This window comes from Barbus barbus (genome assembly GCF_936440315.1).
Source record: "Barbus barbus genome assembly, chromosome: 7".
NCBI lineage: Eukaryota > Metazoa > Chordata > Actinopteri > Cypriniformes > Cyprinidae > Barbus > Barbus barbus.
The window spans coordinates 7,607,040-7,620,164 of NC_136735.1; the positions used below are offsets into that span (position 1 = coordinate 7,607,040).

The 13,125-nt window shown below is 36.6% G+C and overlaps 1 protein-coding gene across 7 annotated transcripts; it reads left to right on the forward strand.

Annotated features, from left to right (window-relative positions):
* Nucleotides 1–242: 242 nt before the first annotated feature.
* LOC306873243 (spastin-like) lies at nt 243–13,066 on the forward strand. 7 transcript variants are annotated; one of them, XR_013784470.1, is made up of 19 exons: nt 354–834; nt 3,026–3,109; nt 3,459–3,542; nt 4,381–4,461; nt 4,562–4,725; nt 4,850–4,989; nt 6,331–6,424; nt 6,691–6,765; nt 6,855–6,926; nt 9,692–9,767; nt 9,847–9,938; nt 10,011–10,090; nt 10,168–10,210; nt 11,010–11,089; nt 11,183–11,253; nt 11,357–11,397; nt 11,938–12,090; nt 12,171–12,307; nt 12,401–12,664. XR_013784470.1 is itself a non-coding variant. In XM_079422375.1 (18 exons), exons 1-17 carry the CDS (start codon nt 513–515, stop codon nt 12,061–12,063), a joined length of 1,725 nt encoding a protein of 574 aa, XP_079278501.1. In that variant the 5' UTR covers nt 243–512; the 3' UTR covers nt 12,064–12,090; nt 12,171–12,716. The 7 variants fall into 7 exon arrangements, 4 of the variants coding, with proteins under 4 accessions (XP_079278501.1, XP_079278500.1, XP_079278503.1 ...); XM_079422375.1 differs by having other exon boundaries at nt 243–834; nt 12,171–12,716; XR_013784469.1 differs by having other exon boundaries at nt 351–834; nt 11,938–12,307.
* The last annotated feature ends 59 nt before the right edge of the window (nt 13,067–13,125 follow it).

The following is a 13,125-nucleotide window of genomic DNA, read 5'->3' on the forward strand; positions in this document are numbered from 1 at the left end:
TATCGTTTACATCCATATTAACATAATGAAAGAAAAATGTTCATTCGCAATAAATACTAAATACTATTTTACAAAATGTAACTAGTTAAATTCTGTAAATAACAAATAAAAAAAATATAAAAACACAAAAAGGTCTCAGATTATTATAAAATAAAATAATAAAATATAATAAAACATAAAATAAAAAAGGAAAATTATGCTTCGCTTGATCAGCATTAAATTTAAATAATAAAAGTTCAAGCTCTGATAGCCTGCTCTCATGTATAAATGAAGAAAAAAAAGGTTTGGAGCCAGACATTTTAATTGTATGTACTAAATGAAAATAAAACTTTTAACGCGTTAAGGTGTACGTCATTAGCGTGAGACCATATTTCCGTCAAACACACACAGTAGTGTCTTCCGCGATCGATGCTGGCAAAAACAAACCGGAGAACCGACATAGCCGAAATATAACTCTTCCTCGTCAATCCCCCGGCCAGTTAGTTATGGTATGGAGAGGCCGACTAGAGTGAATGAATTCTGGGTATAGAGCGAGACAGATAGGACCAGCGCGTGCAGGAGGACGCACCTGCGGACAGGTGTCTGACGGAACCGGCAGGAGTCCGCTGGACCGGCTGAGCTCGTTCATCCGAACCCTCCTCCCGGTGTCCCTGCTGAGAGCTCTCCTCCTGCTCCTCCTGTGTCTGATCCGGCCGATCCGCCGAGCCATGGCGGCCAGGGCCAAAGATCGCGGGTCCGAGGACTGCGAGGAAACCGGAGAGCTGATCCGAAACTACCACAAACAAGCATTCGAGTTCATTTCCGTGGCTCTGCAGATCGATGAGGATGAGAAGGGTATCTGTCTTCATTAATGTTATGCATCTGAAATATGTGTAAAAATAAAAACATGTGTAATATATACACAAACACACACACACACACCACAAATTAGTTGATTTATAAATTTATTCTGTACATGTATCGAATTATGAATACTTCACAATTAGGATATTGTTAATGTAATATATATCGATTGTTGATTATGATTATATATATTGATTACTATTATAATTACAATGTGCAGGGTTTCCATTTTTTATTTATTTCAAATATTTTATCTGTATTAAATTATTTATTTGTAGACCAAAAATGATAAAACTGAAAATCAGTTAAGTAGCAAACGTGAATACCATAGTTAGTACTGTAATCATTAAGTATCATGGTATTATCATGTGAAGCCATCGCTTTACCATGGCACTGCCTCACTCTTCATAAGGTTATTTTTGTGTTTTAATGTTTATATGTAAACAGGAAGTATTTCACTGCACCATTCCAGAAATGCAAATGGTCTTACACGTACACAAGTTATATTTTGTGTATGGTTTTACTTTCACTTCAGCTGTCCACATTTGTTGACATTTCATTAGTCGTATGTGAACTAGTGCCCAGAAGATAGGAATATCCAGTGCAAATATCAATAATAGAGAGTGGGCTGGATAGTTTGTAATGTATGCTAATTTATAATTCTAGCAACACCTAACCAGGTTGACCTAGTCCCATCCAGCTGAGTAGCCTTCTAAGCTAGTTTGCGCTATCCACAAAAATAAAATAACCTGCTTTGGCCAGTTAGAAACTATCAGGAGAGACTATATAGTCATGGTTTCTGTTGTTAGTGTTTATACTCCTGCCTAAGAATACGTTTCTGAGATGACGATTGATCTGGGATCAGATTTTGGATGTCAGCCATGATAAAGCATGTCTTTGCGGTCAGTAGAACGTGATCCCTGATCCCTGAGGTCAGTAGAGTTGAGAGGCCTGATTCAGCTTGACAGGGATTGTCCTCATTGGCAGTCGGATGGAAAATGAGGTCCCATGTACTGACGCTTTGTTACTGAATCAGTGGCTCAGTTTTGCATATCCTCCTCATATTTTTTATTTCATTGCATCTGCTGTTTATTTCTGATTAATGCTTTATGTAGTTCACTTAACCCTGAGTTAACCTCTTTTAAAACTCTGGTGCAAAGCCACTTTTAACCAAGGTTTACACACTTGTAATTTTAAAAGGAGATTATCATCCAGTTACAGCTAGATGTATAGCAAAACACTACCAATCATAAACCACCTTAGTGAATGCCTTATCAAATATTAATGAGAAAAATTACAATGGTTTCAAAAAATTTAATATATATATGCACTACCATTCAAAAGTTTTTAAGGATGCATTAAAATTGATCAAACGTTTTTGTAACTCTTGTATTGCAACAGAAACAGTCTATTTAAAAAATAAATGCTGTTGTTTTAAACTTTCTATTCTTCAGATAATCCTAAAAAAAAAATTTGTGTCTCCAAAAAAATATGAAGTGGAACTGTTTTCGACTGATAATTATAAGAAATATTTTTTGAGCAGCAAATCAGAATGATTTCTGTATGATCATGTGACGCTGAAGACTGGAGGAATGATGCTGGAAATTCAGCTTTGACCACAGGAATAAATTACATTTTAATAATTTTCAAATAGAAAAGAGTTATTTTAAATTGTAATAATATTTCACAATAACATTAACATTTTTATAACATTTAACAATAACATTTTACAATTTAAAATGTCTAAGCTGTAGTTTATATATTCCATTTTTTTCTAATGTTATTTTATGTATAACAAATTTTATTTTTAAATGCGATTTAAAAAAGATTGTGACCTAGATTTGTTGCACTCGTCATGTGGTTATGTTGTTTTTCGCTCTGTAGTCTCATGGAGAGATGCCAGCGGCATCAGTGAAAACAAAGAACAAACTCTGTTCAATAGGTTCATTGGCTGTTTCTCAATCCCATCATGCCCAGGGCCATAATGTTTGGGCATGCATGACATTTAGCACGTACTGAGCTTTAACATCAAGCATTGATGACACAATATTAACAGTAAAATTGTGACGTGAATGGTTTCTGCAAGTTTTACTTTGAAACCCAGGTGTGTCGGTTCAGGCTTGCAGTATTATACTACAGTACAGAAAGCAGTCAGTAATCTATTCTGCATGTGGTGTTGTAGGTGATAAGGAGCAGGCGGTGCAGTGGTACAGGAAAGGCATCGCCGAGCTGGAGAAAGGCATCCGTATCCAGGTCACTGGAGCTGGTGAGATGATTCAGACATATTGATTTACGTTCGTGTGTAAACACTATGTGATGCGTTTTAATTACACAAGCTTTTATTTTTAATTTCAGAACAGAATGCAGCCTGTATTATGCTTCAGTAAATTTAAAACAAGTTCATGGTTTAAACTATTTGAGCAGTGATTGCAAGAAAATTGCAACATTGATTGTAAAAAAATCTCTAGTGGTCTTGATGCCTTGTGCTGACATTGTTTCTTTCTTAATATACATTCCAAACTTAAAGTACATGATCAGTCAATTCCCAAGTCCCACCCTGCAGTTTATTTTCTTCTGAAGAAGTTTGAGAGAAAGTCTTGATCTGGCTCTTTTAGGGGAGAAGGCAGACAGAGCCAGAAAGCTTCAGGACAAAATGACCAGCAACCTCAACATGGCCAAAGATCGGCTGGAGCTTCTAGGTAAGCAGATGCAGTGAGGTCACGAGGATGTGCTGCTGATTCATGAACTCTTCTGAGAGATGAGCTCATTTGCTGTGTTTGCGCACTCTCCTGAGAGGGACGTTCTCCTCACTCTTCTGTGAAAGCCTGCTTGTGCTTCTGTGTGATTGTTAAATGGTTCAAGTCAGTTTTATGCTTGATCATATAAAGGTGAAGTGTTGTTTCATGTTGGAAACCAATGTGTTGAAATAAGGGCTTACTACGTCAACTCTGCACATTGAAATGGAAGATGATTAAGCATTTAAAAAAGACACACTACCCTTTTATTGACTCAACCATTGTTACACACACACACACTGTTCTTATTTCTCTCTCAACATATATCACTTTCCTGCTTTGGTTCTTGTGTGAATCTGTCAAGAAAGCAATCAAGAACATGTCCAGGTCACCCCAAAAACAAAAGGAAAAAATATTTAAAGTTAATGGAAACAAAACAATGACTATTGTTTTGTTTTGCTTTTGTTTTTGTGAACTTTGTGACATTTATGACATTTTTAGTGTGATTTACTTTAAGGCCAAACAATTATGTAAACAATACTGTTTTTGCAGTAATGAAAAGTAAAATGTGTGTAATTGTCCCAATAATAATATTGATAATAGTAATAATAAATGCAAATTATAAAACACAAAATAATACAATTCTAGATGTCAGTTTAGTTAACTTATTTTCTTTTTTTGTATGTTGAGGTGAAATGTAACCTGGACATGTTTTGCACCCTCTTACAGCTTCTGTTCTGCTTAGTTTTTTTCTGGAGTTTCCCCTTAAATGTCTCTCTTTCCTCTGTCTGCAATCACCAAGGCAAACTGCTTTCAAAGTCCCCAGCAGAGGGCTGCTCTGATCACACTGGCCTGTCTTTCTCCTATGGGAACCTGCGTCCAGGTGGGTGTTTGCTTTGGATTCTGGGAGATCTGTGCGTCAGATTCTGATCAGAGAAACTCTACAGTGATGTTTCTGTGTATGTATGAGCATATGTTTGTAGTTGTAGGCAGTGGAGCAGTTTCCAAAAAGAAGGACACTCTCACAATCACAAATCATTCCCATGGGCGACCCAAAAACCCACCCAAATCTGCCCCTGCGGCTGCCCTGCGCCGGACACCTTCAACCGGTCACAGCGGCAGGACCGGCCCTCAGAACAACCTGAAGGTTTGTCTCACAGGGGTCAGACATCGGACCGTCTGCATAGTGTAACGTCTAGCCATGTGTCACCTTAAAATGCCGTCTCGCTATGTTTTGTGGCTGAACTTTGTTGTCGTGTTTGGTTTTGTAGGGGCCCCCGGCAAGAGCCGGTAACAGACATAACGCCAGCAAAACTGCGACTGCATCACCTCAGAGGAAACGAGATCTGAAGAACTTTAAAAATGTGGACAGCAAACTGGCCAACCTCATCCTCAATGAGATCGTAGACAGGTAACATTAGTACTGTTAAAAATAAATACATCAAATATAAATATTTTAATGCATCACTGTTGTTCACAAAATTGTCAGCAATGTTAATTGTTTAGAAAAAGTATGCATTTAAATAATAATATGCATGTTTTTTATTAACAATGCATGTAAATGATAATAAAATGCTGTATGTTTTTTTAATGGAAAGTAAACTTTATTTTTATAGTTATTGCATGTAAAAGCTGTCTATATAAACAGAGCGCATAAAAATGATATACAATATATAAATATGAGATGTAATATATACACTATGTGAACAGTACATATCAAAGGTTTGGAATGGTTTTTAAAAGAAGACACTTATGCTCTCCCAGACTGCATTTATTTGATAAAAAAACTACAGCAAAAGCACTAATATTGTGAAATTATTATTACAATTTAAAATAACTTTTTTCTATATGTGACCCTGGAGCACAAAACCAGTCTTAAGTCACTGGGGTATATTTGTAGCAATAGCCAACAATACATTGTATGGGTCAAAATTATTGATTTTTCTTTTATGCCAAAAATCATTATGATATTAAGTAAAGATCATGTTCCATGAAGATATTTTGTAAATTTCCTACCGTAAATATATCAAAACTTAATTTTTGGTTAGTAATATGCATTGCTAAGAACTTCATTTGGACAACTTTAAAGGTGATTTTCTCAGTGTTTAGATTATTTTGCACCCTCAGATTCCAGATTTTCAAATAGTTCTATCTGGGACAAATATTGTCCTATCATAACAAACCATACATCAATGAAAAGCTTATTTATTCAGCTTTCAGATTACGAATAATTCTTAATTAAAAAAAAACCCAAATTGACCCTTATGACTGGTTTTGTGGTCCAGGGTCACATTTTACAATATTGTAAAATATAATTTATTTCTGTGAAGCAAAGCTGAATTTTCATCATCATTACTCCAGTCTTCAGTGTCACATGATCCTTCAGAAATCAGTCTAATATGCAGATTTGTGCTCAAGATTCTTTTTTTTTTTTTTTTTTCAATGTTAAAAACAGTTGTGCTGCTAAATAGTTTTGTGGAAACTATGATACATTAAAAAAAGAACAGCATTTACACACTACACATCCACACTACTATTCGGCAGATTGGTGTATCACAGTTTCCACAAAAATATTAAACAGCAAAAATGGTTTTCAACAGTGATGATAATAATAATACATATTTCTCATGCAGATTTCTGAAGGATCATGAAATAAATATCTAAAAAATCTTGAGAGATTTTTGAGAAAGTATAGAAAAAATGGGAATTTTTGCATCAAAGCTGATGATTTCCATGGTTGTGTTTGTTTCAGCGGGGCTGCGGTGCAGTTTGACGACATAGCAGGGCAGGAATTGGCAAAACAGGCACTGCAGGAAATCGTTATCCTGCCTGCTCTACGTCCAGAGGTTTGTCTCCACGTCTGTAAACGTTGGGTGTTACCTAAAGATCTTGGGCCGGTTGAAACAAACCCTTCTTAACATAAGAAAACTTATAAACAAATAATCACTAATCTTATGGTGGTTAATTCATCCCTAGACATAATTTTATTTCATTCGACAACATTTGTTTACATTCATTTGTTTACATTCTACAACATTGGTACTCTGTACTGCTGAAGATACAGAACAAATTGTATTTTTACATTTATCAGCCTTTATGTTGATCTCCTCAGCTGTTTACTGGTCTCAGGGCTCCTGCTAGAGGGCTCCTGCTCTTCGGCCCACCTGGAAATGGGAAGACTATGCTGGTAAAACACAAAAAAGGCTCTTTTTAGATCTATGTATATTTATACACCATACGAACAGAAGTGTATTGATCTTTTCCATGTCGTCACAGGCGAAAGCGGTTGCAATGGAATCTAACGCTACTTTTTTCAACATCAGTGCTGCCAGTCTCACCTCCAAATATGTGAGTATTCATGAGACTGTCTACAGTTACACTAATGAACCATTACTGACAGGCAGTAGAACTATTTATTTGAAAATAGCAAAATTTGACGCAATTACTGTGGTGGTCCTGAATAGTAGTCTGACCAACTTTAGGATCTCTAGGACCAACTCTATAGTGCAGCCAAAAGGACACTTTTATTTTGGTAGCTATTCATTTTTGACACAATGAACATTTTTGACATTTGGTATGAAATTTGGCGATCAGTAACAGGATGCATGCCCACATTGCTCAGGTAAGCAATCTGAGAAGTTTGAAGACTTGAAGGCTTTGTACCAAAACACTAATACGTTTTGAAAATATTATAAATATTCCCTGTCACTACATTCCTCGGTTTATGACAATTCAGACGATTTGTCATTTTTCATAACTTTTCTTTTGAAGGAAGCATACGAAAAACACTTCTTTCACTGATACTTAAGATTGGCTCAGATGATCTTTAAACTATGCTACACAGAAATGACCAAACAGATTTTTGATATTCACTACCGTTAAGAAATCGACCAGATCTATGTTAACTTCTTTCTTTTGATTATAACTTTTGACGCTATAAACTCTGACACATCGCCACAAAAACTCTGGAAATATTGTCCAAAATTAGTTTTCTTGTCATTACATTCCTCCGTTTAAACGGATTCTAACAATATCCCGTTTGTCATCTTTCATAACTTTGCTTGTCCTGCATTTTGAAAAGCAGTTTTTTGCAAATTTGGCTTAAATGATCATTGGACCAAGCTGCGCAGAGATGACCAAAACAATTTTGATATTCACTACCTTAACTGACAAACAGATTGTTGTACCATCTTATCTTAGAATGCTAATCGTAAGCTATTTTTTCAAATATGGCTTGTGATCATCAGGCACACTTCGGTTACATTAAGTTAGCTTAGAATGGTAACTAATGCTATTGTGTGTTCATTCTCACACTGAAATCTCTCCTCGGCATCAGGGCAATTGTGTGGTAAGCGAGCAGCCGCTCCGAACAGACGGTTGTGTGTAAACACTTTGTCTTTCTCATGTTTTTTACAGCACAGCATTTAATTTTTAGCATGCAAAATCTCTCCCCTGCATGGCCTCTGGAGGGGGATGGGGAGGGGGAGGGGGGCTGGGGTTGTGCTCTTTTGGCTCTACATTGCTTTTCATCTGGCATTTCCTGAATTCCGTATTTGCGGAGTATTATTGTTAATAATATATGCAACTACTTATTGGTAGTTCATATAGTGGGGAAAAAAATTATTTGATCCCCTGCTGATTTAGTTCGTTTGCCCAAAGAAATGATCAGTCTATAATTTCAATGGTAGGTTTTTTTGAACAGTGAGAGACAGAATAACAAAAAAAGTTTTAAATTGATTTGCATTTTAATGAGTCAAATAAGTATTTGATCAATCAGCAAGATTTCTGGCTCATAGGTGTCCTTTATACAGGTAAGGAGCTGAGATTAGGAGCACTCTCTTAAAGGGAGCCTAATCTCAGTTTGTTACCTGTATAAAAGAAACCTGTCCACAGAAGCAATCAATCAATCAGATTCCAAACTCTCCACCATGGCTAAGACCAAAGTCCTGTCCAAGGATGTCAGGGACAAGATTGTAGACCTACACAAGGCTGGAATGGGCTACAAGACCATCTCAAGCAGCTTGGTGAGAAGGTGACAACCGTTGGTGCGATTATTCGCAAATGCTAGAAACACAAAATAACTGTCAATCTCCCTCAGTCTGGGGCTCCATGCAAGATCTCACCTCGTGGAGTTTCAGTGATCATGAGAACGGTGAGGAATTAGCCCAGAACTACACGGGAGGATCTTGTCAATGATCTCAAGGCAGCTGGGACCATAGTCACCAAGAAAACAATTGGTAACACACTACGCCGTGAAGGACTGAAATCCTGCAGCACCCGCAAGGTCCCCCTGCTCAAGAAAGCACACGTACAGGCCCATCTGAAGCTTGCCAGTGATTCAGAGGAGAACTGGGTGAAAGTGAAAGTGGGTGATTTTGGTCAGACGAGACCAAAATCAAGCTTTTTGGGATCAACTTAACTCGCCATGTTTGGAGGAGGAGGAATGCTGTCTATAACCCCAAGAACACCATCCCCACCGTCAAACATGGAGGTGGAAACATTATGCTTTTGGGGGTGCTTTTCTGATAAGGGGACAGGACAATTGCACCTCATCAAAGGGACGATGGACGGGGCCATGTATCGTCAGGGCCAGGGCATTGAAGCCATCCAGGACATTAAAAATGGGCCGTGGATGGGTATTGCAGCATGACAATGACCCAAAACACATGGCCAAGGCAACAAAGGAGTGGCTCAAGCAGAAGCACATTAAGGTCCTGGAGTGGCCTAGCCAGTCTCCAGACCTTAATCCCATAGAAAATCTGTGGAGGGAGCTGAAGGTTTGAGTTGACAAACGTCAGCCTCAAAACCTTAATGACTTGGAGAGGATCTGCAAAGAGGAGTGGGACAAAATCCCTCCTGAGACTACGTTAAGCTAATTGAGACTTGTTGTAGCACTTGCATGTCATTGCTCTTTTGTTGATTTTGATTGCTTCCATTCTCCTCATATTTAAGTCGCTTTGGATAAAAGCGTCTGCTAAATGACTAAATGTAATGTTAATCATATTACAATTGTTTCAGTTTTAGAAATACAATGAGCCACTCAAACCCTTGCATTACACTCGCTTTTATTCTGTTTTACAAAACACTTTTCATGTTGTGGTGTGTGTTTTTAGGTGGGAGAGGGTGAGAAACTGGTTCGGGCTTTGTTTGCGGTTGCTAGGGAACTGCAGCCGTCAATCATCTTCATCGGTGAGAACTGTCAGTCAGACTCGTTCAAGTTTCAGGACTTGTTTCTGTAAATATGTCATTAATGGTTATTTTGGTGCAGATGAGATTGACAGTCTGCTGTGTGAGAGGAGAGAGGGCGAGCATGATGCCAGCAGAAGACTCAAAACAGAGTTCCTCATCGAGTTTGATGGAGTAAGTGTGTATTTTATCTGAAAATTCAAATTCCTTAACACAGGGGACTGACGCTCCGTGTGTGTGTTGTAGGTGCAGTCAGGAGGAGATGACCGAGTGTTAGTGATGGGAGCCACTAACAGACCTCAGGAGCTTGATGAGGCAGTTCTCAGGTACCGTTGACCTGTAGTCGGGCACTTACTTTCAAACACTTTGTAATTACATCCTCTAATGTGTTTTTTCCTCACAGGCGATTCGCTAAACGCATTTATGTGGCTTTACCTACAGAGGAGGTACTGTGTTCACACCAGGGTTGGGCAGAAGTTATCGGTTCCCTTTTAAATCCTGACTGTGAATTTTAATTCAGTTTAAATATTAAATTAAGTCAAGAATATTTGTAATGAACCTCATATTTTGCCATGGTTTATAATATGGGAGGTACTTTATTAAACACAAATATGTACACACATGCACTACCATTCAAAAGTTTAGTATCGGTATGTTTTTGAAAAGTCTTAAACTCATATGTTTGCTCAAATTACAGTAAAAGCTGTAATATTGTAAAATATTATTACAATTTAAAATGACTGTTTTTTGTTTTTGTTTTTTTGGTATATTAAAATGTAATTTATTCCTGTGATGGAAAAGCTGAATTTTCAGCATTTTCTTGAATAGAAAGTTCAAAAGAACAGCATTTATGTAAAATAGAACTCCTTGGAAACATTATAAATGTCTTTGCATATCAATTTAATGCATAATTGGTGAATAAAAGTATTGATTTCAAAAATAAAAGCTTACTGACCAGGGACTTTTGAAAGGTAGTGGTAATAATTCTATTTCAGTTTTTACTCATTGATTATTAGTTTTATATATTAATTTTGGTATGAATAATTAATACATTGGTATGTTTCTGTAAATTTATGACTAGTTCGCTGAAAGATTAAATGTTTTATACCGCAGTCATTTGAATTTCATTTTATCCCTACCTCCTTAAATTCAGCTGCAGCTTATTCACTACTCTTTTGGTTTTCCAGTTAATTAGCATTGAACACAGACACTAATTGTGTGTGTGTGTGTGTGTGTGTGTTTCAGACTCGCCTGAAGCTGCTCAAGAACCTCCTCAGCAAGCACAGAAACAGTTTATCTCAGAAAGAGCTGAGTCAGTTAGCCGGGTAAAATACAGCTTCATATTTCTGTAGAATATGCAGTTGAGACTAATGACTGTCAGTGCTGGGTAATTTTATATTTTACGGTGTTTTTTTCAGGATGACGGAGGGTTACTCCGGCAGTGATCTGACCTCACTTGCAAAAGACGCTGCTCTTGGTCCTATACGAGGTACATTCATACTAAATGCAGATATTTTATTAAAGTATTCCAAGATATTTGGTTTAGAGGTGGACTTTTTGCTAGATAACTGTCCTGTTCTTTCTCAACACAGAACTGACGCCTGAACAAGTGAGGGACATGCCAGCCGATAAGGTAGAGAATATTATCATTTAGATACCTATTATATTATTTACATTTATTTATATATATTTTTTTTTTATTTGTGACCCTGGACCACAAAACCTCTTTTAAGTAGCACAGGTATATTTGTAGCAATAGCCAAAAATACATTGTATGGGTCAAAATGATAGATTTTTCTTTTATGCCAAAAATGATTAGGCTGTTAAGTTCATGTTCCATGAAGATATTTTGTAAATTTCCTACTGTAAATATATCAAAACTTAATTTTTGATTAGTAATATGCATTGCTAAGAACTTCATTTGGACAACTTTAAAGGCAATTTTCTGAATATTTAGATTTTTTTTTGACCATACATCAATGGAAAGTGCATTTATTCAGATTATGCATCTCAATAAAAAAAAAATAAAAAAAACTGACCCTTTTGACTAGTTTGTGGTCCAGGGTCGTGTGTGTGTATATATATATATATATATATATATATATATATATATATATATATATACACACATTTATATATTTCTCCCTCATGTTCTTGTCTTTCTTCTGTTCAGATGAGGGGCATCTGTTTCTCAGATTTTAAGGATTCGCTCAAGAGGATAAAGCAGAGCGTCAGTCCTCAAACGCTGGATCAGTACGTCCGCTGGAACAGTCAGTACGGAGACACGACTGCCGTATGACACAGACACACAAGGAGGAATTCAAAGGTTTTTTTAAAAAAAAAAATTGGAGGGGATTTGTATAATTGTGTCTTTTCTATGCCTTTGCTTTTGCCTCTGATCTGGAGACGGAGTCGTTTGGAGCTCAGGCTGAGATCTATGTGGACTGAATTACACCAGAGCTCGAGACCATGTGGACAGCCAAGCATGACAAAAAAATTTCTACAAAACCACAAAACATTTTCCTCATTCTTCCCGTCGATTGGTGTGTGAATGATAAAGCACTTTGCGTCTGTGGTGTTCTAGATGCGTTTGTTCCTCTCTTATTTTGTTGCTTATTTTTGATTCATGTATCCAGATAAACCGAATCTTCAAATGGCGGTGTGATGTGCTGTCAATCAAGTAGCATCTAGGGATTCCATTGAGAAATGAGCTATTAAAGAATGTTTGCTCTCATGATTAGAAGCCGTTCAGACTGTATGTGTATTTGGATTGATCAGCACTCCTTGTGTGTTTTCCATTTGCAGGCACTGGGGGGCATCAGTTGAGACTGTATGTGAATGTCTTCCTAAATGTCTTCTGCTAGAACTAAAGTTATGATATTGCTCCATGTGCAAATGTTTTTCAAGTCTGCGGTGTCTTTAATAATGTTGAATTTTAAAAGTTTTGCTGTGAGTATTTGGGAAATGATTTGATTCAAGTGCTTAACAGGTTTATATATATATTAATAGTGTTTTAAATAGAAAAAAAAAGTTTAAAAATATTTGAAATTATGCATCACATTAAAAATAAAATATACTTATATAATCTAAATAGTTTGAAAGTTAAATCATCATTAATGGCAAATTTGTGCAGTGAGCCACAGTGCTAAAATTTAATTCATTTGTAAAGTTATATTTTTTTATAATTTAGAATATGAGAATGCAATATTTAATGTCAAATGAACCACTGTGCAACAATTTGATTAAAGTGCATGTTTAGAGAAAACTAAAATTAACAAATAAAATAATTTGGTTACACTTTATCATGTCCTTGTTACAGTGTAATTCTACATTTAAGTACGGAGTAATAATTAAGTACATA